Below are 27083 nucleotides of genomic sequence, written 5' to 3'. Positions count from 1 at the left end.
CTTTGCATACACAGCCAGCCATTGGGATAGCAACCTCCGATGCGTAGTGCACCCCTGACTCATTTAGTGAGAGACTCTAGCTCTCATTCATATGCTGCAAGCATAAGAAGTCAGCCTGTAACATTCAAACTCTCCGGTTCAAGTTGCCTGGTTAGCTCAGAACTGAGGATTCTATTCAGTTCAGGGAACAATGCTGCAGATTGTGAGCTTCCTTCAACCTCCATGAGCAAGATCAATCTTCTCAACAGTCTCTGCCATTCACTAGAATAAACCAAATATGACTTCAGAGACAATACACCAGGCAGTGTTCATTCAAACATGCACCACAATCTGCAGCTTCTTGTATCTTGTTCTCTCAATGACTGCCACTACATCCTGTTAAATATGTTAAATGAGACTTCCAAGTATATACACAGAGCACATGGTGATCCTCTCCATCTCTTGCTATCATTTTTAAAAAACACAAATTGGTAGAGCACTTGCCCACGAAAGGCAAAGGTCCCCAGTTCGAGTCTCAGCCTGGGACACAGTTTTAATATGCCACGAAGTTTCATATCAGCGCACACACTGCTGCAGAGGGAAAATTTCATTCTGGAAACATCCCCCAAGCTTTGGCTAAGCCATGTCTCCGCAATATCCTTTCTTTCAGGAGTGCTAGTTCTGCAAGTTTCACAGGAGAGCTTCTGTAAAGTTTGGAAAATAGGAGACGGGGTACTGGCAGAAGTAAAGCTGTGAGGATGGGGCACGAGTCGTGCTTGGGTAGCTCAGTTGGTAGAGCACTTGCCCGCGAAAGGCAAAGATCCCAAGTTCAAGTCTCAGCCCGGCACACAGTTTTAATCTGCCAGGAAGTTTCATATCAGCGTACACTCTGTTGCAGAGTGAAAATTTCATTCTGGAAACACAAATTTAGTTTACAACTGACTATAAACTAGTACTATGAATTAGATATACTACATCATGATACAAACAAGCCATAACACAGAGAATGAGAGATCATGGAACAAAAACAAACAGGTTGACTTACCTAACATACACAATCTCAGCAAAGAAATAATCGGAAGTCGAATTATATACATAAGTAAGCATACAAAAGTATGGATTTTTTTACTTAGCTGAATTTTTTACACCTTCTACACAAGTGTATCAACAGTAAACACTGTAGCATCAATTTACCCCACTCAAAATTACAAAAATCAGAGGACACCAAAAAACCACATTTTCCACATGAGACAGCTAACAACGCAATCTGAATCATCAATTACATAAATTTTTCTTGAAATTACTCTACAACTCCGTATTAGGGTTCCCTGGTTTTACAGGTCACTGTTTTTTTTTTTTTTTTTTTTTTTTTTTTGTTCATAATCATTTGTTTAGATGTTTAATAGTTCCAAGCAATACACGAATGGTAGACATATGTACATCTGTCGTCTACAAATATGGTGTCTATGACAATAGGGCAGAATTTGCAGATATAGATTTTGTACATGTTTGTAATACTATCATTTCCCAAATAGATATCATTTTTTATCTATCCGGCATTGCCATTTCTACATCAAACTGCTGATGTGTTCTCTGAAATTTGTCTAATATTACACAAATGTAATGAATGAATTACCTGTCAGATTATCCTGCCTCTTTCTGCAGTTTTCACCTTATTCTCCATGAATTACTGAAGAGCGTGGCAGACAGTACATCTTTTATAGGGTATATTGATGTATCTCTCAGTTCCACTAATGAATAGTGTGTGGAAAGAAGGTATAGCTGCATGTCTGTGTGTGAGCCAAATTAATTGGACCCAAGTGAATTCGATAGGGAACCACAATAGAAATTCCTGAATGGAATAATACACAAAATAAAGGAAAGACAACCACTCACCTATAGCTGACATATTTGGCATACAGAAACACAAACTGTGAAATATTTATTCCTTCAAGTCTTCTCTTTCTCTTGTGGAAATACACACATTCACACAATCACACGGATATCCAAACATGCAGGTGACGACTCTATATAAAAAGGCTAGAAGAATGGACCCATATCAATCTGCTGCAGAACTCCTGAATATACTTGAAGTACAGATATAATACATTTCTTAGATACCAAGAACCTTACGTCCATGAATCAGCACAGATTTAGATTGCTCATGCAAAACTTAGCTTGCCCTTTTCTTACACGATGTACCGCAAACTACGGATTAAGGGCAACAGGCAGATTCCACACTTCTAGATTTCCGAAATGCGTCTGCAGACTTAAAGAAGGTACAATCGTATGGAATACATTCCCAAATATGTGAGTGGCTCTAAGACTTCTTAAGTAATAGAACCCAGTATGTTGTCCTCAGCAGCATGTGTTCATCGGAGACCAGGATATAATCAGGAGTGCCCAGGGAAATGTGGTGAGACTGCTATTATTTTCTACATACATAAATGATTTGGCGGACATGATTCTCAAGAGCTTTTTAATCAGGTTCTCATAAAATGTATGATGTCTGAGTACTTTCCTGTTAATACTTTCCAATATTTCTATTTCAATGAACTACAAAATTCACAGTCTTTGTCACTATCAAACAGAACGCAAAGACATAACATCAGAATGTTCTGTGTCACTCCCCCACCCCCCTCTGCCCACAACCTTTAAAAAAATCTATAAAGGTAAGAATTATATGTCCAGACAAACAAAATGTCATTTAGATACCAACGTCACCAGTCTCCTTCGAAGGAGAAAGAAACTTCGTACATACGATGATGACCCCCTACCCCCCCTTCCACACATAAAAAGTGAAGAGTACTAGAGATTGTGTAGAGCCTTCTACAGTCTCCTAAAGTAATGAATGTCCTTTGTATGTAGTAGTAGTAGTAGTAGTAGTAGTAGTAGTAAGAAGGTAAGTTTTCTTAAGTAAACTTAACAACAAGAACTTTTAGCTTACTCTATTTTCAAACTGTATAGACTGGGCAGAATTTTCTCTAAACTGAGGTTGAGTTTCTGCTGTTGAAGGAAGTGCACTAGCAGCATCTCCTCCTCTAGAATTTGGTTCTACTTCAACTTCAACTTCTGCTCCATAATCAGAATTCAGGACCATTGCATCATCAACAGCACCGTCTCTCCTGAAAGCATACATTCAGAGTATGAGTTAAAGATTAATTATTACAGTTGAGTTTATGAACAAATAATCTGATTTCCTTGCGTTTTTACTTGCTGTAATCGAAAAATTTGAAGCTGCACATGTTAGTTCTTTCTTCTAACTAAGTCTAGTTACAACTGTTTTTAGGACAAAGTCTTTTGTGAACAGTTCCAATACACAATGCCTGCTGAAAATGTGAAGCAACCAGAAGGGAAGGAGAATATGGAACGTAACTTCATGGATGCAGCTGGAATGTGAAATTATTTATGTGATTTTGTTGTTGTTGTCTTCAGTCCTGAGACTGGTTTGATGCAGCTCTCCATGCTACCCTATCCCGTGCAAGCTTCTTCATCTCCCAGTACTTACTGCAACCCACATCCTTCTGAATCTGCTTAGTGTATTCATCTCTTGGTCTCCCTCTATGATTTTTACCCTCCACGCTGTCCTCCAATGCTAAATTTGTGATCCCTTGATGACTCAGAACATGTCCTACTAACCGGTACCTTCTTTTTGTCAAATTGTGCCACATATTCCTCTTCTCCCCAATTCAATTCAATACTTCATCATTAGTTATGTGATCTGCCCATCTAATCTTCAGCATTCTTCTGTAGCACCACATTTCGAAAGCTTCTATTCTCTTCTTGTCCAAATTATTTATCAGAATGTCAGATCCCTTAACCGGGCAGGTAGATTAGAAAATTTGAAAAGGGAAATGGAATTTAGATATAGTGGGAATTAGTGAAGTTCGGTGGCAGGAGGAACAAGACTTTTGGTCAGGTGAATACAGGGTTACAAATACAAAATCAAATAGGGGTAATGCAGGAGTAGGTTTAATAATGAATAAAAAAAATAGGAGTGTGGGTAAGCTACAACAAAAAGCATAGTGAATGCATTATTGTGGCCAAGATAGACACGAAGCCCATGCCTACTACAGTAGTACAGGTTTATATGCCAACTAGCTCTGCAGATGATGATGAAATTGATGAAATGTATGATGAGATAAAAGAAATTATTCAGGTAGTGAAGGGAGACGAAAATTTAATAGTCATGGGTGACTGGAATTCGATAGTAGGAAAAGGGAGAGAAGGAAACGTAGTAGGTGAATATGGATTGGGGCTAAGAAATGAAAGAGGAAGCCACCTGGTAGAGTTTTGCACAGAGCGTAACTTAATCATAGCTAACACTTGGTTCAAGAATCATGAAAGAAGGTTGTATACATGGAAGAAGCCTGGAGATACTAGAAGGTATCAGATAGATTATATAATGGTAAGACAGAGATTTAGGAACCAGGTTTTAAATTTTAAGACATTTCCAGGGGCAGATGTGGACTCTGACCACAATCTATTGGTTATGAACTGTAGATAAAAACTAAAGAAATTGCAAAAACAGAAGAAATGTTGAATTTAATTGATGAAAGGAGAAAATATAAAAATGCAGTAAATGAAGTGGGCAAAAAGGAATACAGACGTCTCAAAAATGAGATCGACGTGAAATGCAAAATGGCTAAGCAGGGACGGCTAGAGGACAAATGTAAGGATGTAGATGCTTATCTCACTAGGGGTAAGAGGATACTGCCTACAGGAAAGTTAAAGAGACCTTTGGAGAAAAGAGAACCACTTGTATGAATATCAAGAGCTCAGATGGAAACCCAGTTCTAAGCAAAGAAGGGAAAGCAGAAAGGTGGAAGGAGTATATAGAGGGTCTATACAAGGGCGATGTACTTGAGGACAATGTTATGGAAATGGAAGAGAATGTAGATGAAGATGAAATGGGAGATACGATACTGCATGAAGAGTTTGACAGAGCACTGAAAGACCTCAGTCGAAACAAGGCCCCAGGAATAGACAACATTCCATTAGAACTGACAGCCTTGGGAGAGCCAGTCCTGACAAAACTCTACCATCTGGTGAGCAAGATGTACGAGACAGGCGAAATACCCTCAGACTTCAAGAAGAATATAATAATTCCAATCCCAAAGAAAGCAGGTGTTGACAGATTTGAAAATTACCTAACTATCAGTTTAATAAGCCACGGCTGCAAATTACTAACACGAATTCTTTACAGACGAATGGAAAAACTTGTAGAAGCTGACCTCGGGGAAGATCAGTTTGGATTCTGTAGAAATGTTGTAACACGTGAGGCAATACTGACCTTACGCCTTATCTTAGAAGAAAGATTAAGGAAAGGCAAACCTATGTTTCTAGCATTTGTAGACTTGTAGAAATGCTTTTGAGAATGTTGACTGGAATACTCTCTTTCAAATTCTAAAGGTGTCAGAGGTAAAATACAGGGAGCAAAAGGCTATTTACAATTTGTACAGAAACCAGATGGCAGTTATAAGGGTCGAGGGGCATGAGAGGGAAGCAGTGGTTGGGAAGGGAGCGAGACAGGGTTGTAGTCTCTCCCCGATGTTATTCAATCTGTATATTGAGCAAGCAGTAAAGGAAACAAAAGAAAAATCTGGAGTAGGTATTAAAATCCATGGAGAAGAAATAAAAACTTTGAGGTTCACCGATGACATTGTAATTCTATCAGAGACAGCAAAGGACTTGCAAGAGCAGTTGAACGGAATGGACAGTGTCTAGAAAGGAGGATACAAGTTGAACATCAACAAAAGCAAAACGAGGATAATGGAATGTAGTCTAATTAAATCAGGTGATGCTGAGGGTATTAGATTAGGAAATGAGACACTTCAAGTAGTAAAGGAGTTTTGCTATTTGGGGAGCAAAATAACTGATGATGGTCGAAGTACAGAAGATATAAAATGTAGACTGGCAATGGCAAGTAAAGCGTTTCTGAAGAAGATAAATTTGTTAACATCGAGTAAAATCAAATTTACAAAGACCTTAGCAGTATGAACCCCTTTATCAGTATGGCATTTCATCCCTTCTGGCCTGCATACACAGATTGACTGAGTTGAGAAGGGTCCCACAAAGCCATTGTATCCTCTCCTCAGGCAAGCTGGCCCACAAATATTTTACCTGGTCTTTGATAGCCTTCACAAGAGTACTTCAACATCATGCAGAAAATTCATAGAGGCATGTGCCATGTGTGGACAAGCATCATCCTATTGAAAAAGAGATGTCACATGAGAGGTAATACTTGAGAAACCAATATGTTATTCAACATACTATTGTGCTGTCACAGTTCCTTCAACCATTACCATCTGCACCATGAAGTCATACCCAATGATTCCCACACCATGATGCCAGAAGTAACTCACTGGAATCTCTCCTCAGGTCTCCAACAATCACCAACAACAGTCATCAAGGATAGTGAGAAAGCACAATTCATTGATGAACAAAATGTGATGCCATTTATCAGCAGTGCATGCTCCCCGGTCTCGCACCACTCCAAATGCAGCCATCTGTGTTTGTGTGTTAATGGCAGCCTTCACATGGGATGGTAATTCTGTAGCCTGGCTGCTGCTTGTGTTCTACCATAATAGTGAGATAATGTAGAATACTGCATGGAGTCAGCGACTTTTTTGCATGTCAGGTGCAGATGTGAGTGGATTAAGATGTGATTGGGGCAATACAGTGATTGCGGTTGGCTGGAAACTTGACGACTATTATGCCTGCCCTCACACTGCCACTGTCACTTCATAATGCCTTGAAAATCTGGATGTAGCACGATTTGACCACCCGGCCAAGTAGAGAGATACTGTGAGGCCCCTTTCTAACTCTTTCTGGTGCTGATACACTGTCTCACACGAATATTCAGCATCTCCGTGTGCTTCACAGTGATCACTCAATGTCTGATGCTGTTCATGCCCTTTATGTACCATGCTGTGCCTTGTAACCCTCCAAGTCATCCTTTCCTAAAAGGAAAGAATGACTCATTGCTGTACTCAATCATTTTTAAATCGTATCACCGTCTGAGTGCATTGCACATTCCTAATGGAAGGTAACTTTATGCCCTGTAATCTCTACAGATGAACAACAATAATGTCTCTGGTGGATGTTCTACTGATAATTTACATACCCACTGATGGTGTGTATGTGTACAAAGGTACAGTGACATCTGATTATGTCTTCTGGGTGCTTAATTTCTAGCAGGCATTCTACCAAGTCATGACCTTGTTACACAAATCCATATGAGAACAATAAAATAAAAAAGTAACAAATGAATTAATTACATGACAGGATGAAACTGAGTTTGACGATCAATTATGTGCACCAACATTCACTAAATGGAAATTGTTAACTGCCTGAAGAAATCAAGATAATTTTGTGTAACATCACATCTAGCTTTGATAATGACCCCAGTTCTGTGAGTAAGGAAGTCTACAAGTGTCTTCAAGTATACCATATCCAGCTGAAGCCACAGCTGGTACTAGCAAATAGTGGAAACGTTGGTTGCTCTGTTTCACCACTGTTCATGTAATACCAGACATTGTCCACAGGATGAAAATCTGTTGATTTAGTGGGGCAATTGAGGTACAATAGGATGCCAGAGTGTGTGTCAAACCAGGAAGTTGTGCATACAGCCTTGTAAATACAGCTCTTGTCTTCCTCAAAGACTGAAGTGTCCACATTTCTACATTGATATGGACAACTAACTGACACTGGCACTTACACAACACTTCACTTCACTTCACTTCCACAACCTGCACCAGCAGTGAAGGATGGCTACTGGTTCCAGTTCCACACCACCTACAGCACTCCAAAGGAAGTGGTGGGCTTGTTTATGGGTATGATTAATATTTTGTCCCATGAACTTACAATGACCAATGGTGGGTATTCTAATAGTGTGCTAGCATACTTAAGGTGGTTCAACATGGAGTCGTATACACTGAAGTTGAATGAGTGTCAGGTTTATTTTGACTGATCAAACCGGGCAAAAATTCCTAAACACAAAAAACAAAAAGGATGAAAACTAATTAGGATATAATGACAAAATAGAAAAGTTATGTTAAGGAAACAACAAATGAAACAATGAAAAATTGGCAGAATTACTGTAAGAATGTGTGTAGCAGGCACACTAATAGAATTTAAATGAAAGTGTAACAATAGTTTTTCCACCAGATTAAGAGATATGACTAACTCAAAGAATATTCTGCAAAACAAGGCTATATATTTAGGTTACCCTACAATACTGGCTCCTCACACATACATTTTGAGGCTTCTACGAACAGTTTCCCACCTATGGGGAAAAAATGGGCAGTGAAGTACTGAATAAAATACTTTCTTAGTGAGTTACAAGAAGAATAAGGAAAACAAGAATTTAACATTATGCAAAGATGTGTCATTAGGTATGGAGTAGGAGTTCTGATATGAGAGAGAGGGAAGAAAACTATCAATCTCATTTTCAAAGTAACAATTCTTAGATTAACTGTTTTCAATCCAGGAAACCATGGCACACCTAGTTGTGAATGGCCAAATAGGAATTTGTAAGGTGTTCCTCCTGAATCTGAGTCTAGTGTCTCAAGCATTGTGCCATTTTACTTGAAAAGCTGTATACAGGATGGGAGAGGAAAATCACATTGACTAGGGTTTGACATAATTTCAACAAAAAGGCCATTAAAGACATAATGCAATCACAGGAAATTGCCAGTAACCTTTCAGAAGTCACAACCCTGGTATTCACCTTAAGTGGTTTAGGGAAGTATCAGAAAATGTTATTCTAGAATACCAAATAACTCTTTGAACCCCCAAATGTGAGTCCCCTGTGATAACCATTGTACCATGCACTCACTGGGAGACAAAAGCCAGTGCAATAAATTCTTGGATGAGCAGTGCTAACTGCAAAAGCAAAATTAAAACATCTGCAAATACCACAAGCATTATCAATTAAATGTTCAGAAGAAAGAAAATCTAGTATATTACTTCTTGTTCCAAACTGACAGCAACTTGTTCCTCATATCTTAAATGTGAATATGTGCACAGCAAGGTAACAGTAATACTGTGTATAGGCCTACATGTTCTAAAATATTGTGAATCAAATTTAGTACAGTAAGCACCTGGCATTTGTATCTGTAGAAGCATTCTCACTGTCTTGCTCTTCCCTGTTCTGTTGATTTTCAGTGCTTGTCCTCTCAGATGAGTCTTGAGCAACTGTATTTGCAGCATCACTGGCAATTTCTTCCAGTTCTTCGACTTGGGCACTTCCTGTGGTACCATCTGTAAACATAAATCATAACATGTAATGACATTATTATTATTATTATTATTATTATTATTATTATTATTATTATTATTATTATTAATCTAATCAGAAACGTTTTAAAATCTCTGAGAATTGGCAAGGCTGGTCAGCACATCTAGTAAATTCAACCTCAATCCTAGTACTGTCAACAAAAAAAGCCAAAACCTAACCTTTTGTTCAGGCAGATAGGTAGGTTAGTTGGTTGGTTGGTTAAGGGAATAAACAGTGAGGTCATCAGTCCCCCAGTCAATTGATAGTTCATCTGGAATTAATGACCTTTGCAAGAAATTTGATCAGATTATGGAAGTACGTAGGAGAATTTAGGTGCTGAAAGCAATATTGATGTCATAACAAGAAAGCAGTGCTCCATATTCTGGCCCTGATGGACCAGTGGACTTGTGCCATCCTCTTCCAATGGCATCATCAGGTGCGGTATAGAGGGACGTGGGGGTCAGCGCACCGCTCTCCTGGGCCTTGTTGGCTTTCTTGACCTTGGAGGCACTACTACTCATTCAAATAGCTCCTCAATTGGGCTAACAGACCTCATTGCACCCTGCTCCACTCATCTCATTAAAGGAAAATCCTCAGCAGGACCGAGAATCGAACCCATGTCCTCCGCGTAGCAGCAAAGACGTGCTGACCATGGAATTTTGGAGATGGAAAATATTGATGTTATAGCTGAGCAATAATTTATAGACAAGTAAAAGCATATGGGTCAGACCAATACATGGATCAGAGCAGATGAGGGAGCTTCAAGAGCTCATTGTGGTGAGAGAAACCCCATGCACCTCAAATTCCCCTGCCAACTCAATGAAGGATCTGAGAATAAAAACCACTTTCACAGAGAAAATTGAAAACCATTTTCATGGTCAATTAGTCATCCACCAACATTAAATGTAGATAATCTACAGGACCACGTTCAGTACGGAGAGCCAGAAGAAGGGGCCATTCTACCAAGATGTTAGTTGCTGTCTGCAAGGCTCCACAACCACAAAAAAAGGTGATGGCTTGTTACATATAATAAAACTATAGTTTAATCTGATATGGTCAATTTGGAGGTGATACAGGATGGTGGACTCTTTCCAGGAGAAATGGAAGGATGAGCACCATGCAACAGTAGTCTCCTCAACAGTGTGGCATTTGTTAGAGAGGACAGTACTCCACTGGATGATGATCGTTTCAGAGCAATGAAAGGTCTTGTTTTCACCCACAAAACCGTGTCTGGAATCAAGGTGAGTAATTGCTTCTTTAGCCAAGTAGATGGTCAGTTTATTCCCTGGGATATCCACATGGCTTGGAATCCAGAGAAAGACATCTGAGCAGGCAATACACTAAGGTCAGAGAGCTGGTCATGAATCCAGATATCACAGAGTGATGAGAGTAACATCTATCAATGGTTTGGAGACTGCTCACAGAATTGCTACAAATTAAAACAAAGTCAATGAAGGCCTGTTTAATAGAACATAGGGCTCTGTTAATGGCTGTAAGCTCTGTTGTAAAAATTCCAAATGTTACTGGCAATGAATGTTGTTCCTGGTCTGCAGGAAATGTTAAAGCATATGCAGATACATACCTGAGAGATAGAGGATGCAGCAGAGGGCCTCAAGGTGCATTCCAACTGGTAATCCCAACTGAAAGCATGGATTACGGGTCAATGTCCCTTGTATGCAAAAAGAATTTGGGGCGTTGAATGATTTTAAAACTATCAGTGGTGACTGCATAAGTGGGTAAGAGTTTGGACTGCTGGAAGTGAAGAAGAAAGATCCCCTCATTGGCAAGGAGACTGCCCACAATACTAGCCTAGGATGCACAAGTGGCCAGTAACTCTCCATGATGATGGACTGGGTCCAGAAATTTAAAAGCTGAAGGTGCCACAGAGCCATAATACTGGCAACCATAGTCCAAACTAGACAAGACCAAGGGTCACTAACTACGGAGGAGATCGACATGGCCAAAAGGTGTGGGCAGGAAATCAATTAGCATTAAGCACTCAGATATAGGTAGTATCTAGTTAATGAATATATAGTAGTCATGTAAGCATTTTATGAAAAGTGAGTCCCAAAAATCTTGACCGTAGAACAACGTCTGAGTGCTGGGTACCCAAATGGAGTTTTGGGTCAGGATGCAACAAGGCTACACAATGGGAGCTATACCAAATGCAAAGATCGTCAAGATACAAGTACAGGTATGACCACTGGTCCGAAACAAATCAATAGATCATTGAAAAGTGGTGAAGAGTATAACGCTCAGTGTGAAGTTATGTAGGATGACTTCCTCTTGGACCCAGGGGAGCACAGCAACTTACCAAATCTAATCTCAAACAACTGATGAAATAGACTCTAGCTAATAAATATTGGCAGGGATCCTCAGAGCTCCAGTTATGGAGGATAAGTACTGTATTTACCCGATTAAAAGATAAGGCTTTTTTTCCCAAATGCATGTTTTGAAGAATGTAAGGCGCTCTTATATTCATGGATTAAAGTATGGCTACTGAAGTCAGCATTTTTACGTAGTTTAATAGAGTACAGGGTTATTACAAATGATTGAAGCGATGTCACAGCTCTACAACAACTATTATTTGAGATGTTTTCACAATGCTTTGCACACACATACAAAATCTCAAAAAGTTTTTTTAGGCATTCACAAATGTTCGATATGTGCCCCTTTAGTGATTCGGCAGACATCAAGCCGATAATCAAGTTCCTCCCACACTCGGCGCAGCATGTCCCCATCAATGAGTTCGAAAGCATCATTGATGCGAGCTCGCAGTTCTGGCACGTTTCTTGCTAGAGGAGGTTTAAACACTGAATCTTTCACATAACCCCATAGAAAGAAATTGCATGGGGTTAAGTCGGGAGAGCGTGGAGGCCATGACATGAATTGCTGATCATGATCTCCACCACGACCGATGCATCGGTTTTCCCATCTCCTGTTTAAGAAATGCCGAACGTCATGATGGAAGTGCCATAGAGCACCATCCTGTGGCACGTTTAGCTCCCTGCTTGCTTTATTCGTCGACTTCCGCGGGCTACGCGTGACACTTGCCCGCACGCGTTCAACCGTTTCTTCACTCACTGCAGGCCAACCCATTGATTTCACCTTACAGAGGCATCCAGAAGCTTCAAACTGCGCATACCATCGCCGAATGGAGTTAGCAGTTGGTGGATCTTTGTTGAACTTCGTCCTGAAGTGTCGTTGCACTGTTATGACTGACTGATGTGAGTGCATTTCAAGCACGACATACGCTTTCTCGGCTCCTGTCGCCAGTTTGTCTCACTGCGCTCTCGAGTGCTCTGGCGGCAGAAACCTGAAGTGCGGCTTCAGCCGAACAAAACTTTATGAGTTTTGCTACGTATCTGTAGTGTGTCGTGACCATATGTCAATGAATGGAGCTACAGTAAATTTATGAAATCGCTTCAATCATTTGTAATAGCCCTGTATATAGGGGTTGTCTTACATTTACAGGTGATGCTCTGGGTGTTGAGGTCATGTGCAGATTTATTTTGAAGAATTTGGAACTGGAGGGCAGGGAAACAATAGTCTCATTTGAACAGGCTCAGATTTCCTGATACACCAAAGTGTTCGATACAGTATCAAAGTTGCTCAAACAGCTGTGTGACGTTTCGACTCTAATGGCAGTAGTACAAAGGATACATAAAAAGCTATGAACTTACAACTACAACAATCTATTTCTCTGCTTAAATTTGACAATTTTTGAAACACGGGAGGAAGTAACATTTAATTCTATCATCTAAATCTCTATCTTGTCAATGAGCCAGTGGGGGTGCAATCAATACATTTGGAAGAAAGAGACATTGTAACATTCTCACATCAGTACAGAAGTGAAATCCGATATGTATTCACAAAAAGAACAGCTGTGCTGTCAGGTCTTACCGTAACCACAACCTCAGAAATTATGTGCTGTTAAGATTATTATTATTATTTCTTTACTTTCTCAGACCTTAGGTCTGGTTAAAAATGGAAAGTGACGCGGACCTTCATCAAGCGTGACTTCCTTTCAACTGTACGGTATATGTTACACTGTATTTAGGAACTTACGGGTTATTGAACACGTATCAATAATTACGGATTTCTGTAGTTGTATATATACATATGGATGTAGCTGTATTGCGTTGATGTACTGGTGGATATTGTGTGGTATGACTCCTGTAGTTGATAGTATAATCGGTATAATGTCAACTTTATCCTGATGCCATATGTCCTTGACTTCCTCAGCCAGTTGGATGTATTTTTCAATTTTTTCTCCTGTTTTCTTCTGTATATTTGTTGTATTGGGTATGGATATTTCGATTAGTTGTGTTAATTTCTTCTTTTTATTGGTGAGTATGATGTCAGGTTTGTTATGTGGTGGTGTTTTATCTGTTATAATGGTTCTGTTCCAGTATGATTTGTATTCATCATTCTCCAGTACATTTTGTGGTGCATACTTGTATGGGGGAATGTGTTGTTTTATTAGTTTATGTTTTATGGCATGTTGTTGTATTATTTTTGCTACATTGTCATGTCTTCTGGGGTATTCTGTATTTGCTAGTATTGTACATCCACTTGTGATGTGATCTACTGTTTCTATTTGTTGTTTGCAAAGTCTGCATTTATCTGTTGTGGTATTGGGATCTTTAATAATATGCTTGCTGCAATATCTGGTGTTTATGGTTTGATCCTCTATTGCAATCATGAATCCTTCCGTCTCACTGTATATATTGTCTTTTCTTAGCCATGTGTTGGATGCGTCTTGATCGATGTATGGCTGAGTTAGATGATACGGGTGCTTGCCATGTAGTGTTTTCTTTTTCCAATTTACTTTCTTCGTACCTGTTGATGTTATGTGATCTGAAGGGTTGTAGAAGTGGTTATGAAATTGCAGTGGTGTAGCCGATGTATTTATATGAGTGATTGCTTTGTGTATTTTGCTAGTTTCTGCTCATTCTAGAAAGAATTTACTTAAATTGTCTACCTGTCCATAATGTAGGTTTTTTATGTCAATAAATCCCCTCCCTCCTTCCTTTCCGCTTAATGTGAATGTTTCTGTTGCTGAATGTATGTGATGTATTCTATATTTGTGGCATTGTGATCGTGTAAGTGTATTGAGTGCTTCTAGTTCTGTGTTACTCCAATTCACTACTCCAAACGAATAGGTCAATATTGGTATAGCATAAGTATTTATAGCTTTTGTCTTGTTTCTTGCTGTCAATTCTGTTTACAGTATTTTTGTTAGTCTTTGTCTATATATTTCTTTTAGTTCTTCTTTAATATTTGTATTATCTATTCCTATTTTCTTCTGTATACTAGATATTTATAGGCATCTGTTTTTTCCATCGTTTCTATGGAGTCACTGTGGTTATTCAATATGTAATCTTCTTGTTTAGTGTGTTTTCCCTTGACTATGCTATTTTTCTTACATTTGTCTGTTCCAAAAGCCATATTTATATCATTACTGAATACTTCTGTTATCTTTAGTAATTGGTTGAGTTGTTGATTTGTTGCTGCCAGTAGTTTTAGATCATCCATGTATAGCAAATGTGTGATTTTGTGTGGGTATGTTCCAGTAATATTATATCCATAATTTGTATTATTTAGCATGTTGGATAGTGGGTTCAGAGCAAGACAGAACCCGAAAGGACTTAATGAGTCTCCTTAGTATATTCCACGCTTAATCTGTATTGGCTGTGATGTGATATTATCTGAATTTGTTTGGATATTAAGTGTGGTTTTCCCGTTTTTCATTACTATGTTTAGCAACTGTATCAATTTAGGATCTACTTTGTATATTTCCAATATCTGCAGTAACCATGAGTGGGGTACACTATCGAAAGGTTTTTGGTAATCAATGTATGCGTAGTGTAGCGACCTTTGTTTAGTTTTAGCTTGATATGTCACCTCTGTATCTATTATCAGTTGCTCTTTACATCCTCGTGCTCCTTTGCAGCAGCCTTTTTGTTCTTCATTTATAATTTTGTTCTGTGTTGTATGTGTCATTAATTTCTGTGTAATGACTGAAGTTAATAATTTGTAGATTCTTGGTAGGCATGTTATGGGGCGATATTTAGCTGGGTTTGCTGTGTCTGCTTGATCTTTAGGTTTCAGATAGGTTATTCCATGTGTAAGTGTATCAGGGAATGTGTATGGGTCTGTCTGTTAAATAATATAGTTAGATGTGAATGTGTTGAGGTGAACTACTTTAGCCAGAAATTTGCTATTTTATCATTTCCAGGGGCTTTCCAATTGTGTGTAGAATTAATTGCTTGGGTGACTTCATGTTGCAAAATTATCACTACAGGCATTTGTGGTATCATCTTGTACGTATCTGTTTCTGCTTGTATCCACCATGCATGCCTGTTATGTTGTACCAGGTTTGACCACATGTTGCTCCTGAAGTGTTCCATGCCTGTTATGTTTAGTGGGTTGTCTATTTTAATGTGTGTGTTATCTATTGTCTGGTAAAATTTCTTTTGGTTTGTGTTGAATGTTTGGTTTTGTTTCCTTCTATTTTCACTTTTTTTGTATCTTCTAAGTCATTTGTAATTTCTGCTTCTTTTCATCTAATTGCTCTATTGCTTCTTCTTGTGAGATTTTACCTAACCTTTTTTGTTTTTTGTCTGATATTTCATTTCTTATAAATTGTGTTAGCTGTTCGATGTCTTTTCTCAGTTTTTCTATTCTGATCTGTAGCCTGTGTTGCCATGCTGGTTTTGTGGGTTTCTTCTGTGTGTTGGTTGGTTCTGATCTCTGCCTAGTGTGTATATTTATTGTAGTGAGTGCTCCTACATAAACCAGTAGTTGTAACTCTTCCATAGTTGTATTTTCATTTATTTTGTTGTGTATGATTGTGTTGATAGTTGTTATTGTTGTTTCGACTTGTGGGTCATTTGGTGGTCTATGCAAGAATGGTATAATGTCTGTATTTGTGTCTTTGCATTCTATATATGTCAACTGAAATTTTTCTTCTATATCTAACATGCGTGTCACTTCGTGTTCTATTTGTGCTTGTTCTGGTGGCTGTCGTTTTCCTCTGATTGTTTAATTGATGCGTTTTGTTCTTTGTTTGTTTGCTCTGGGATGTTTGAGTCCACTACTGTATTTTCTTCTTCTTCTAATTGCACATTATTTTGTTCCAGTATTTGTTGTACTTGTTGCTTGATGTTTTCTAATTCTGACTGGGGTATCCTGTTATTTTCGATTATTAACGGATCTGATCAGCTAGTTGTCGTTCTGTTAAAAATTTTAATTCTGGGTATCTGGTATTAAATGTTGTGTATACTTGTGATCTGTATCCAGTTGTGTTGGTTCCTAGGTTTGTTGCTTGGTAATAACAGAACATGAGGTGACAATTAACTTCATCTGACCATCTCATCCTCTGTCTTTGTTTTCCTTCAAGGGTGGTTGCAGGAAGCATATCCTGCAAAACACCTCTATTTGGATTTGAATCATTTTCCAGTTGGCTAGCAGTGTCGTTACCAATGTGGGCGGGCATAGGGTTCAAGCGTCATCCCTGACCATGATGGCGCTTGTCCGAGGGTTCTTTAGTTCTGTCCTGAAACAAGTAGTCACACTAAAAGGGGGGTTAGCCCTATTAGTGGTTTGTTCTTTTCGTCGCCTTTTACGACTGGCAGAACATACCGGAGGCCTATTCTTTTCCCGGGCCTCCACAGGATTATTATTATTATTATTATTATTATTATTGTTGTTGTTGTTGTTGTTGTTGTTATGAATTGTGATACCATAGACAACACGATTTGTAAGAAAGAAGGTAGAAAACAAAACAGTCTGGAAATTAACGAAAACCGTTTCTTTTTCTTTATTTTATTTCTCATTATATTACCAAAATGTAGACAATAAACGGCACACGTATTGAGTAAGTAGAGTGAAAGCCCGCTTTCACACTTTTAAAGGGATGTAAAAAAAGCATAGAGTGCAAGAAAATGTAAAGCGAGGGAAATAATGTTTTAAGCTGTAAAAGTTACAAATAGGAATCCCCTTGCACTTTATATATATATAAAAAAAACAAGCATCAAAAGACTTGTCAAGGACTTGTTTACTATCGACAGGGGTATTACAAATGATTGAAGCGATTTCATAAATTCACTGTAGCTCCATTCATTGACATATGGTCACGACACTACAGATACGTAGAAAAACTGATAACATTTTGTTTGCCTGAAGCCGCACTTCAGGTTTCTGCCGCCAGAGCGCTCGAGAGTGCAGTGAGACAAAATGGCGACAGGAGCCGAGAAAGCGTATGTCGTGCGTGAAATGCACTCACATCAGTCAGTCATAACAGTGCAACGACACTTCAGGACGAAGTTCAACAAAGATCCACCAACTGCTAACTCCATTCGGCGATGGTATGCGCAGTTTGAAGCTTCTGGATGCCTCTGTAAGGTGAAATCAATGGGTTGGCCTGCAGTGAGTGAAGAAACGGTTGAACGCGTGCGGGCAAGTTTCACACGTAGCCCGCGGAAGTCAACGAATAAAGCAAGCAGGGAGCTAAACGTACCACAGCCGACGGTTTGGAAAATCTTATGTAAAAGGCTAAAGCAGAAGCCTTACCGTTTACAATTGCTACAAGCCCTGACACCCGATGACAAAGTTAAACTCTTTGAATTTTCGGCACGGTTGCAACAGCTCATGAAAGAGGATGCGTTCAGTGCGAAACTTGTTTTCAGTGATGAAGCAACATTTTTTCTTAATGGTGAAGTGAACAGACACAATGTGTGAATCTGGGCAGTAAAGAATCCTCACACATTCGTGCAGCAAATTCGCAATTCACCAAAAGTTAACGTGTTTTGTGCAATCTCACAGTTTAAAGTTTACGGCCCCTTTTCCTTGTGCGAAAAAAACGTTACAGGACACGTGTATCTGGACATGCTGGAAAATTGGCTCATGCCACAACTGGAGACCAACAGCGCCGACTTCATCTTTCAACAGGATGGTGCTCCACCGCACTTCCATCATGATGTTCGGCATTTCTTAAACAGGAGATCGGAAAACTGATGGATCGGTCGTGGTGGAGATCAAGATCAGCAATTCATGTCATGGCCTCCTCGCTCTCCCGACTTAACCCCATGCAATTTCTTTCTGTGGGGTTATGTGAAAGATTCAGTGTTTAAACCTCCTCTAGCACGAAACTTGCCAGAACTGCGAGCTCGCATCAACGATGCTTTTGAACTCATTGATGGGGACATGCTGCGCCGAGTGTGGGAGGAACTTGATTATCGGCTTGATGTCTGCCGAATCACTAAAGGGGCACATATCGAACATTTGTGAATGCCTAAAAAAACTTTTTGAGTTTTTGTATGTGTGTGCAAAGCATTGTGAAAAGATCTCAAATAATAAAGTTATTGCAGAGCTGTGAAATCGCTTCAATCATTTGTAATAACCCTGTAGTAAAAACTGCTGATATAAATGGACCTGATAACTAACTGGGAAGTGGGAATGTTTCATTTATTTTCATATGCCATAATCAATGTTTTTGAAAGCCTGCAGCTGCCATTCATTATTTAAATAATGGAACACTGCACTTCTTGCATATTTTTTCATGCTTAACATGACGCATTTCAAGGATTTTTTCTCGTTGTCAAGAGCAAATGTGTACATAACTATTTTGTGTGGCATTTGAATATGTGTTATTCTGTGTCCCTTGCACTGTAGTTGTCTTTTTGAGGTTATCAGGTACTATACCTCATCAGTTATTTGGAAACACAAACACGTGAAAACTGTCACTCACATTCTTTGTTTGGATAACATCACAAAAAATACATATGCAAATACTGCACTAGACAACGAGAATAAATTCTCGAAACACATTTTGCTCAGCATAAATAAAATACATAACTGGTGCTGTGTTTAAACTGAAAACATTTGAGCAACATAAAGTGAATGACAGTGTCAACTAGTGCTCCAAGTGTCCATACGCTGAGATGCGCTAAATATGGTTTGACAAAGTGTCACGATGATCATAACAATCATGAAACTGTGTTTGGGCAGTAGAGACAGTTTTGAGATGTTGTGATTGGTCATATCTTCATTAAAACGAACCTAGTTACTCCCATCAGCCACCATGCTGAGCAAAGCTTGACAGCAGTGGGAGATACGGCACGAATTGTTCCAACTCATACATTTACCAGTTCAAATCTGCTGATTAGAGTGCTCTGGTGTCAAGAAACTTAACCACATAATATTTGTAAACACTACTGGATGGCCAGCATATTGCCAGTGTCATTTTTTCTCTACAAACACTTTTTTGTAATGCGTAAATCACCGGAAAATTATAAATGTGTTGGTGTAAAATCAGGTGAAAATTAACATTGTGGGCATAGGAAATATGATGGGACCAATAAAAAATGTCGTAAGCAATGGGAAAACGTTAATTCTGGGAACATAAAAGCCAGGTTATACTGTATACTGTTAACTTTTTAGGCAGATACTTTATGCCAGTACAACAGCCAATTTTGGTTAGTCTGATTATGTTAAAAATATATTATTGTCAAGGAGCCTCTCTTTAAATAAATAAAAAAAATTAAAAAAAAGGGGGGGGTGCGGTGGGGGGATGTGTGTCATACTCTGGTAAATATGGTAAAATGTGATGGCAGCACATGGTGATGTATGCCTTATGTAGGTCCAAAAAGACTGCAGTGAGGTGTTGATGTTTAAAAAAGGCTGCCAGATTGTTGTTTCTAACTTAATGAGATGGTTAGTTGTAGATAGTCCCTCCTGAATACCACTCTGATGCAAAGCCCCATTATTCCAGAACCCAACATAACTGGTGGGCTACCGTTATTATCACACACTGTGCAGAGCACGCTGGCAAGGCTAACTGGTCAGCAGCATAGTTACAATATGGTGGTTTAAAGGAAATAGTAATATACTAATGTCATAGCGTGCATGACTAACGTAATTATAAGAGTAGGATGGAAGCTAAGCGAAATTACAATTCTACTGTTTTAACACTCGCAGCCACCTAGGCTTTGGGTATGGGTCTGAGAAATATTAGCAATGAGCATGTATTGATGAACCAGTGACAATACTGTACAATCAATGGTGAACAGATTGCACAATATGCCAACATAACCACAGCTTATCATTCATAAAACAAAAAATTTATCAAGTGTAATAGTTACAAACGTAATCATAATTGTGTAGCCAATGGTGAGTATGCATAATGTGCTACCTAAACACCCACTGTCAGTTATAAACAGAAGAACAGAGTCAAGTCAAGTGTAATAATTGTTAAGACATAACATATAAATATATAATTATAAGACGCAACATATACATATATACCTACATGTTATTAATATTTTTAAATATAGAAGAAACATAATATGATGACGGATAAACACAAATAAGGGTATTTAAAGAAAAATTTATAAGTTTTCTTAAAATAAGGGTGTTTGAAGAAAAGAAATTCATACCTTTATGTCTATCCAGTCATCATAGCATGTTTCTCACATACTTTTTTTAAAAATAACATACAGGCATATATGTATGTGTTATGTCATATAATTATTACACTTGACTAACTCCATTCTTCTGTTTATAACTGACAATGGATTTTAAGGTAGCATATTATGCATACTCACCTTTGGCTATGCAATTATGGATTACTTTTATAACTATTACACTTGATGATATTTTTGTTTCATAAATGATAATCTGTATTTATGTTAGCATATTCTACAATCTGTTCATCACTGACTATACAGTATTGTCATTGGCTCATCAAAATACGCTCACTGCAAATATGGCTTTGATGGATTAGTGAATTGTATAAGGGGGAAAAAAAGGGGGGGGGGAGGGGAGTCATTTACAGCGGGCAACTTCATCAGCCGTTGTGTATTGAGCGCTTGTAAGACAATGACAATCTAGGAGGAGAGCAAATACACGTTAAGGTTACATTTTTCCATACATGTAATTTATATTGGTGAAATGCACCATATCGTCGTATATGAATAAGATGTAAGGATTTATCTTTGTGATTCCTATACTGTTTAATGTGCATTTTAAATTTTGTGAAACACATTTCATGAGATTAATTTCAAAATATTTCAACATATCGCCAGTTAATATTATTGCATCACCTGATGCGTACATAACAAGTCGAAAAGGCTCTGTGGTGCCTCAGTTCGGATGATGTAAGGCCGTCAACTTGGCATGTATTTTTAACTTAACTGGTGCCGGGTACGTTGTACTTTTCCTTTTTATTCATTTGGCAATATATCTGGGAGCATTATGTTCTATAAATGACAAACCAAGTGGAATATTTTAATGTAACTACACTTTGTTCTCAAAATTTCAGTGACAAATTTATGTGAACAGATATGCAAAGGAATGTGAACTTATTTGTAAAAACTTTGGGTCATCCCAAAAAATGGTTATATCTTATGCAGATTACCAATTACCTATTTCCTTTTCATACAGTGCAATGTCAATATGAAGATGACCGCACAATTTTGTCAAAACTAGTAATTGGAGTAAAGGTCCTAAAATCAAGCAATCTTTGCTGTCACAGAAAATATATACAAACAGAGACCACCCCAACAACATGTTTAAGTTAGACAGTAAGATGCCTTTAACTTCTTGTTTATGCCTTTGAAAAGCAGCAAGATAAGAACAGGGCATTAATGTGCTTGCAAAGTGGGTCACACGGTGTTCACCAAGAACTGCTGCCACAGTACATATACCACCCTGAAGGAAGAAACCCAGAACAGTTGTCTGTCTCTGGCAGCCCAAAAGACTACTGAGCTTGACCCACATTTGGGATGAAGAAACATACATTCCCATCCACAATGTCATCAATGAAGTCTAGTCTGGCAGAGAAGGGAACGAAGATAACAGAAGATGTATCCACCCATCAGTTGGCTCTTCGAAGGGGCCAGTGTGGTAATTTGTCCCTCTGGTGGAGCCAATTAAGTGACATGGTCATCAAAAATTTTTCAAATGGCTCTGAGCACTATGGGGCTTAACATCCGAGGTCATAAGTCCCCTAGAACTTAAAACTACTTAAACCTAACTAGCCTAAGGACATCACACACATCCTTGCCCAAGGCAGGATTCGAACCTGCGACCGTAGCAGTCATGCCGTTTCGGACTGAGCGCCTAGAACTGCACGGCCACATGGTCATCAGAAAGTGGTAATAAATATGAGGGTAATCCCAAAAGTAAGGTCTCCATAGCACTGGAGCTGCAAGGTAACTGTTGACCACACTGTTTCTGTGCCCGGACAAGCACCTGCTCAGCACAAATGGAGATACGATATCTTGTGCATCAACAATAAAATCCCTGCATGGTCAGAGGACTAACACTGTACAGGTACCTGACCGCTGCCCAAATGGACTAGTTACCTAGTAATTGGCAACCCTCGCACTATTGACTGCATGATCTGAAAAAAATTTGAAGTAGTGGAGGTAAAACCTAGATGCAGGAAATGAAGATAAATTAAGTGGTATGAAGTGTGGGAATGAAATGGTAGAAGCCAGGATCAACGCCTGACGAGCAGGGAATACATCCTACAAAATTAGTCAGAAAAAAGATATAATTAGAGTAAAATGGCAGTACAGAAATGTAAGGAGGACTGCAAGGTTTGGGGACCCATGCTCACAACACACATGCTTCCATAATAGTTCTGAGCCCACTGTGGGGTGGCCTATAGTTCAGAAAATTGGAAAGTGCATTGCAGTATGTTTAGATTGCAAAATCTATATACTATCCCATCCAAAATTCATTCTGGCTCTTGAAAAGACAACTTCAAGCATAAAAAGGAGATTTGCAAAATTACCTCTGTTGTTAGTTGCTTGCTCATCTGTAATTGCTATACTCCGTGTATTTCTTCCACTCTTACTAGAACCTGTTGAAACAGGCATGTTAATAATTCTTGTCACCACCTCAAGAGTTCTTAACACAGAATTCATCGTGTTTGGCAGAGAGGTGCTGCACAGGTCTAGTGAGTGAGTAATTTTAGCCAGGTCGGTCACCAATCCTTTCCGTATCATTATTTTGACAATATGGTTCATACTGCTGCTGTAAAGAAGGAATGTATACAGACCACAGCTTACTGCTCATTTATAAAACTAAATGAATGTAAATTTTGTGTCTAAATAAGGGTTGACTCTGAAAGTATTCCAGGAATGACTGACACACACACACACACACACACACACACACACACACACACACACACACACACACACACAGTGTCTGCTTAACATTACCTATAATGAAGCCTTGGAACTTCAACAGGGCCTGGAGAATTATATATAATTGAAGACACAAGTGCACTCAGCTGCTGAATTCGTGTATGCTTTTCTGAGCACTCGTACCAATTGACACATCGAACCAATGCAGATTTCACCTGTAACAATTAGTTCACATTTGACAAACTCTAGGAAATTTCAGCATTGCTCAAACAGCAATTTATTTGTGTGCGAAACATTAAGCTTAGATACAAAGAAAAACAAATAAGGTTTATTAACTTTGCAGAAATCAATGATATTGTTATTAAAACAGTTGTTATATTTGAAGTTACATTAGAATTGACACCTATGAATTTCATTTGACTAGTGCAGCTCCGTACTATTCTACCCCTTCATAACCTAGTGATAAATTAACACCATTCTTACAATTACCTCCAAACTAAAAATTTTATAATACTTTTCTTTTTCTTTAAGAGAAAAAAAAAATCCCGATTCACACAATTAAAATTGATTCATTATGTTCTCACATAGTCAGTGGACATCTTTATTTTATTTCTAATTCAAGCAAGCACAATTTTTTGCATTTTTCCTTGGTTTCATTATTAATTTTGTAAAGTTACTATACCTCCGAGATCACTGTTCCTTGAACATCTGATGCATGACTGCATGAAGCAAGTGCAACAATAAGTACTCGTGCCATTGTTGAACACTCTTTGTCAGCTGGTTCCTTGCTCATAAGGAAGTTATCTAGCATGAAAGCCAGTGCTGAACACTCCTGTTAAAATAAAAAATTGTTTACTAGTCAGAATACTTGTTTTACAATCTTGTTCAAATTTAGTAATTCATAAATTTTACTAGCAAGGAATGACCTTACCTCTTTAACCAATTCTGTCTGTCCAGCAGTGTAAACGTGATCACTTATAACTTTTGCAAATGCCGAATAAGACTTCGCAATATCTGCTAAAATTTTAAGAATTGCTGACTTAGTTAGGAGTGGGCGTCTCCATGCCTGGGATGAACTGCCTTCTGTGGTCTTCAGAGAAGTTTTTGTGTTTGAACTTTCTTTATTTTTTATCTAAATCATAAAACAAAGTACATGCATTATATCTTATAATTTTGTTACTCAATTTGAACTTACACAGTTTATAGTCAAACCTAAAAAGGTTAAAGGCAGTGTGAACGGTGTTTATTAGTACACTCTGTATAAAAAATAAAACCCAGAATTATAAAGTAATAATATCATTTTCAGCTTGGATTATTTATTTAAATTTTTACTTTTCATTATGCTGGTCAAACCAATACTTGGCAGCTGCTTGTATTGCACATTAAAAATTGCCATCCAGCATTCAAATTATTCAGAAGTACTTTGATTATGGCAAAGCCAAATGCCAAATGCTTCTTCAACCAACATAATGACCTGCAATGCATTTAAAAATAAACAATAACTATCTGAAGCCAAATCCAGCAACACATCTGTACGAAAAATGTTTCCATGCTGAAGTTAAGTTCTTTGTAGAAACTGGGCATTATTTCTTCCTTTAAGACACTGTGTGCGTGTGCGTGCATGCATGTGTGCACGCGCACGCACACGCAATGTTTGTCTATAATCTAAAGACAACAAAGTAGACTGAAACATCAAGATATCTGTCTGCCAGTTTGTACTTTGTGAACATAAGTAATTACAATGCCATGGAGATGGCTATAAATAAAACTGAGATTGCATGAATATGGAACACACACCACTACGAGAGTAAGTCAATTATTATCTGCAAAGTAGTTACAAAATTTTATTGTAATCAAATAGGAAACTTACAAGAAATCATTTTTTGACATGGTCTCCTTGCATTTCAATGCACTACATCAATTGCCGTACAAGCTTCCTGATGACCTCATAAAACATGGTTCTCTGTTGAGCTGTGAGCCAGGAATGAACTGCTTCTTTCACTGCTTCGTCCTAGGCAAATCGACAGCCACTTGATGCCTGTTAGAGTGGACCAAACAAATGATAGCCAGAAGGGCCAAGATTGGGACTATATGGAGGATGATCCAGCACTTCAAATTTGAGTTTTTGGAGTGTTTTAGCCACGTGGGCAGCAGTATGCGGATGGGCATTGTCATGCAACAACACCTTTTGACAGCAATCCTCAGCATTTGTTTCGAATTGCAGGTTTTGGCCTGGCAGCAAGTATCTCACTTTAATGTACACTGTTTATTGATGTGCCCCTTTCCCCATGAAGTTCCAGTACTGGACCTTGTGCATCCCAAAAAACTGTAAGCATTGGTTTTCCTGCGGATGGTTGGGTCTTTAACTTTTTCTTGCACAGTGAATTTGAATGTTTCTATTCGATACTCTGCCATTTCCTCTCTGGCTCATAATGATGGATCCATGTTTCATTACCAGTACTGATCCTGTCTAAGAAGTTGTCCCCTTCATTACCATAGTGATCCAGACATTTCTGCAGATGTCCAAGTGCGTTTTTCTATGCAAATGTGAGAGTTGTTTTGGGACCTATCTTGCACAAGCTTTATGAAACCCAAGTCTGTTGGGGATGATTTCGTAGGCAGAAACATGTCTATTTGTAGACAATGTGCCACTTCATCAATAGTTAATCATCTGTCTAAGAGAATTATTTCATTTCATGTGATTGCTCAATGGTTTCTTCATTTGTGGTGGTAAATAGTCGTCCATCTCCTTCATTGTGGGTAACACTTGTGCGACCATTTCAGAATTTTTCATTCCATTCATAGACACTCCATTGTGGCAAAATACTGTTCCCGTAGTGCACCGAAAACCTTTGATGAATTTCAGCCCCTGATATGCCTTCCAACCGTAAAAAAATGGATCACTGAACGTTGTTTTTCTTTGGTGCAAGTAGACAGTAGAGCAGCCATGATTAACAGCATGGCAGTGATAATGAAACTAACCTAGCAGCTTGAAAATTGCAACGATACCACAACAAATAAACAAAGCATGCGTCATCAATGTAAAATGACAGTCTACCAAAATAACCAAAAATATAACTAAATTGCAGATAATAATTGACTTACCCTCTTAGTTTAGTGGCATACATAATGTATCTTAAAACTATGGATTAGAATAATGTTAAAATTTTCTTTTTCTTTTCACCTACACAGTGGATACAGCACATTCTGTAAGGTGAGGGAGGTATACCTGAGAGTTTTATTTTAAACCATCCAAATGCTCCAAGCATGGTTGCAGTAATGATTACACAGGAAGCAAGGTATGTGCTGGAAACAGTTATGAATGACAGGCTTTCCTAAGCAATCAACAGTTAGTTCTACCACTGCTGAATGCTGCTTTCTGGGGATGGGGGGGGGGGGGGGGGGGAATGGAGCAGAGAGAGGAGGGAGAGAGGTGGGGCAGCACCCCACTCTCCCAGACATTTTTGCATTTGTAGGGTATGGAGCATCTGACAATCTTGGGTTGTGCTGTACAAATGTGTATGTCATATAGGATTAGTTTGATCCTTGTTTCCTTAATGTTTACTTGTATAAAAAACTATAAGCTGAGTTAAAGAATTACATATTTATAAGTAATGTAGATTAGTCAGACCTACAAAGAGAGCCTTTTAAATATACATATT

The 27083-nt window shown here is 38.5% G+C and overlaps 1 protein-coding gene across 1 annotated transcript in view; it reads right to left on the bottom strand.

The window, feature by feature from the left end:
• Window positions 1–27083, bottom strand: part of LOC126470028 (E3 ubiquitin-protein ligase HUWE1) — a 458288-nt gene that overhangs the window by 153686 nt on the left and 277519 nt on the right. Inside the window, exons 30-35 of the mRNA XM_050097515.1 lie at window positions 24353–24553; window positions 24104–24253; window positions 23497–23636; window positions 23064–23302; window positions 9084–9243; window positions 2927–3104 (exon numbers count right to left, since the gene is read on the bottom strand). Of these exons, the coding sequence (XP_049953472.1) occupies window positions 2927–3104; window positions 9084–9243; window positions 23064–23302; window positions 23497–23636; window positions 24104–24253; window positions 24353–24553 (1068 nt within the window). The remainder of the gene's footprint in view (window positions 1–2926; window positions 3105–9083; window positions 9244–23063; window positions 23303–23496; window positions 23637–24103; window positions 24254–24352; window positions 24554–27083) is intronic.

The sequence above is a fragment of the Schistocerca serialis genome, chromosome 3 (genome assembly GCF_023864345.2).
Source record: "Schistocerca serialis cubense isolate TAMUIC-IGC-003099 chromosome 3, iqSchSeri2.2, whole genome shotgun sequence".
Classification (NCBI taxonomy): Eukaryota; Metazoa; Arthropoda; class Insecta; order Orthoptera; family Acrididae; genus Schistocerca; species Schistocerca serialis.
The sequence above is the reverse complement of the archived record's forward strand: the minus strand, read 5'-3'. Positions and strand labels throughout refer to the sequence as shown.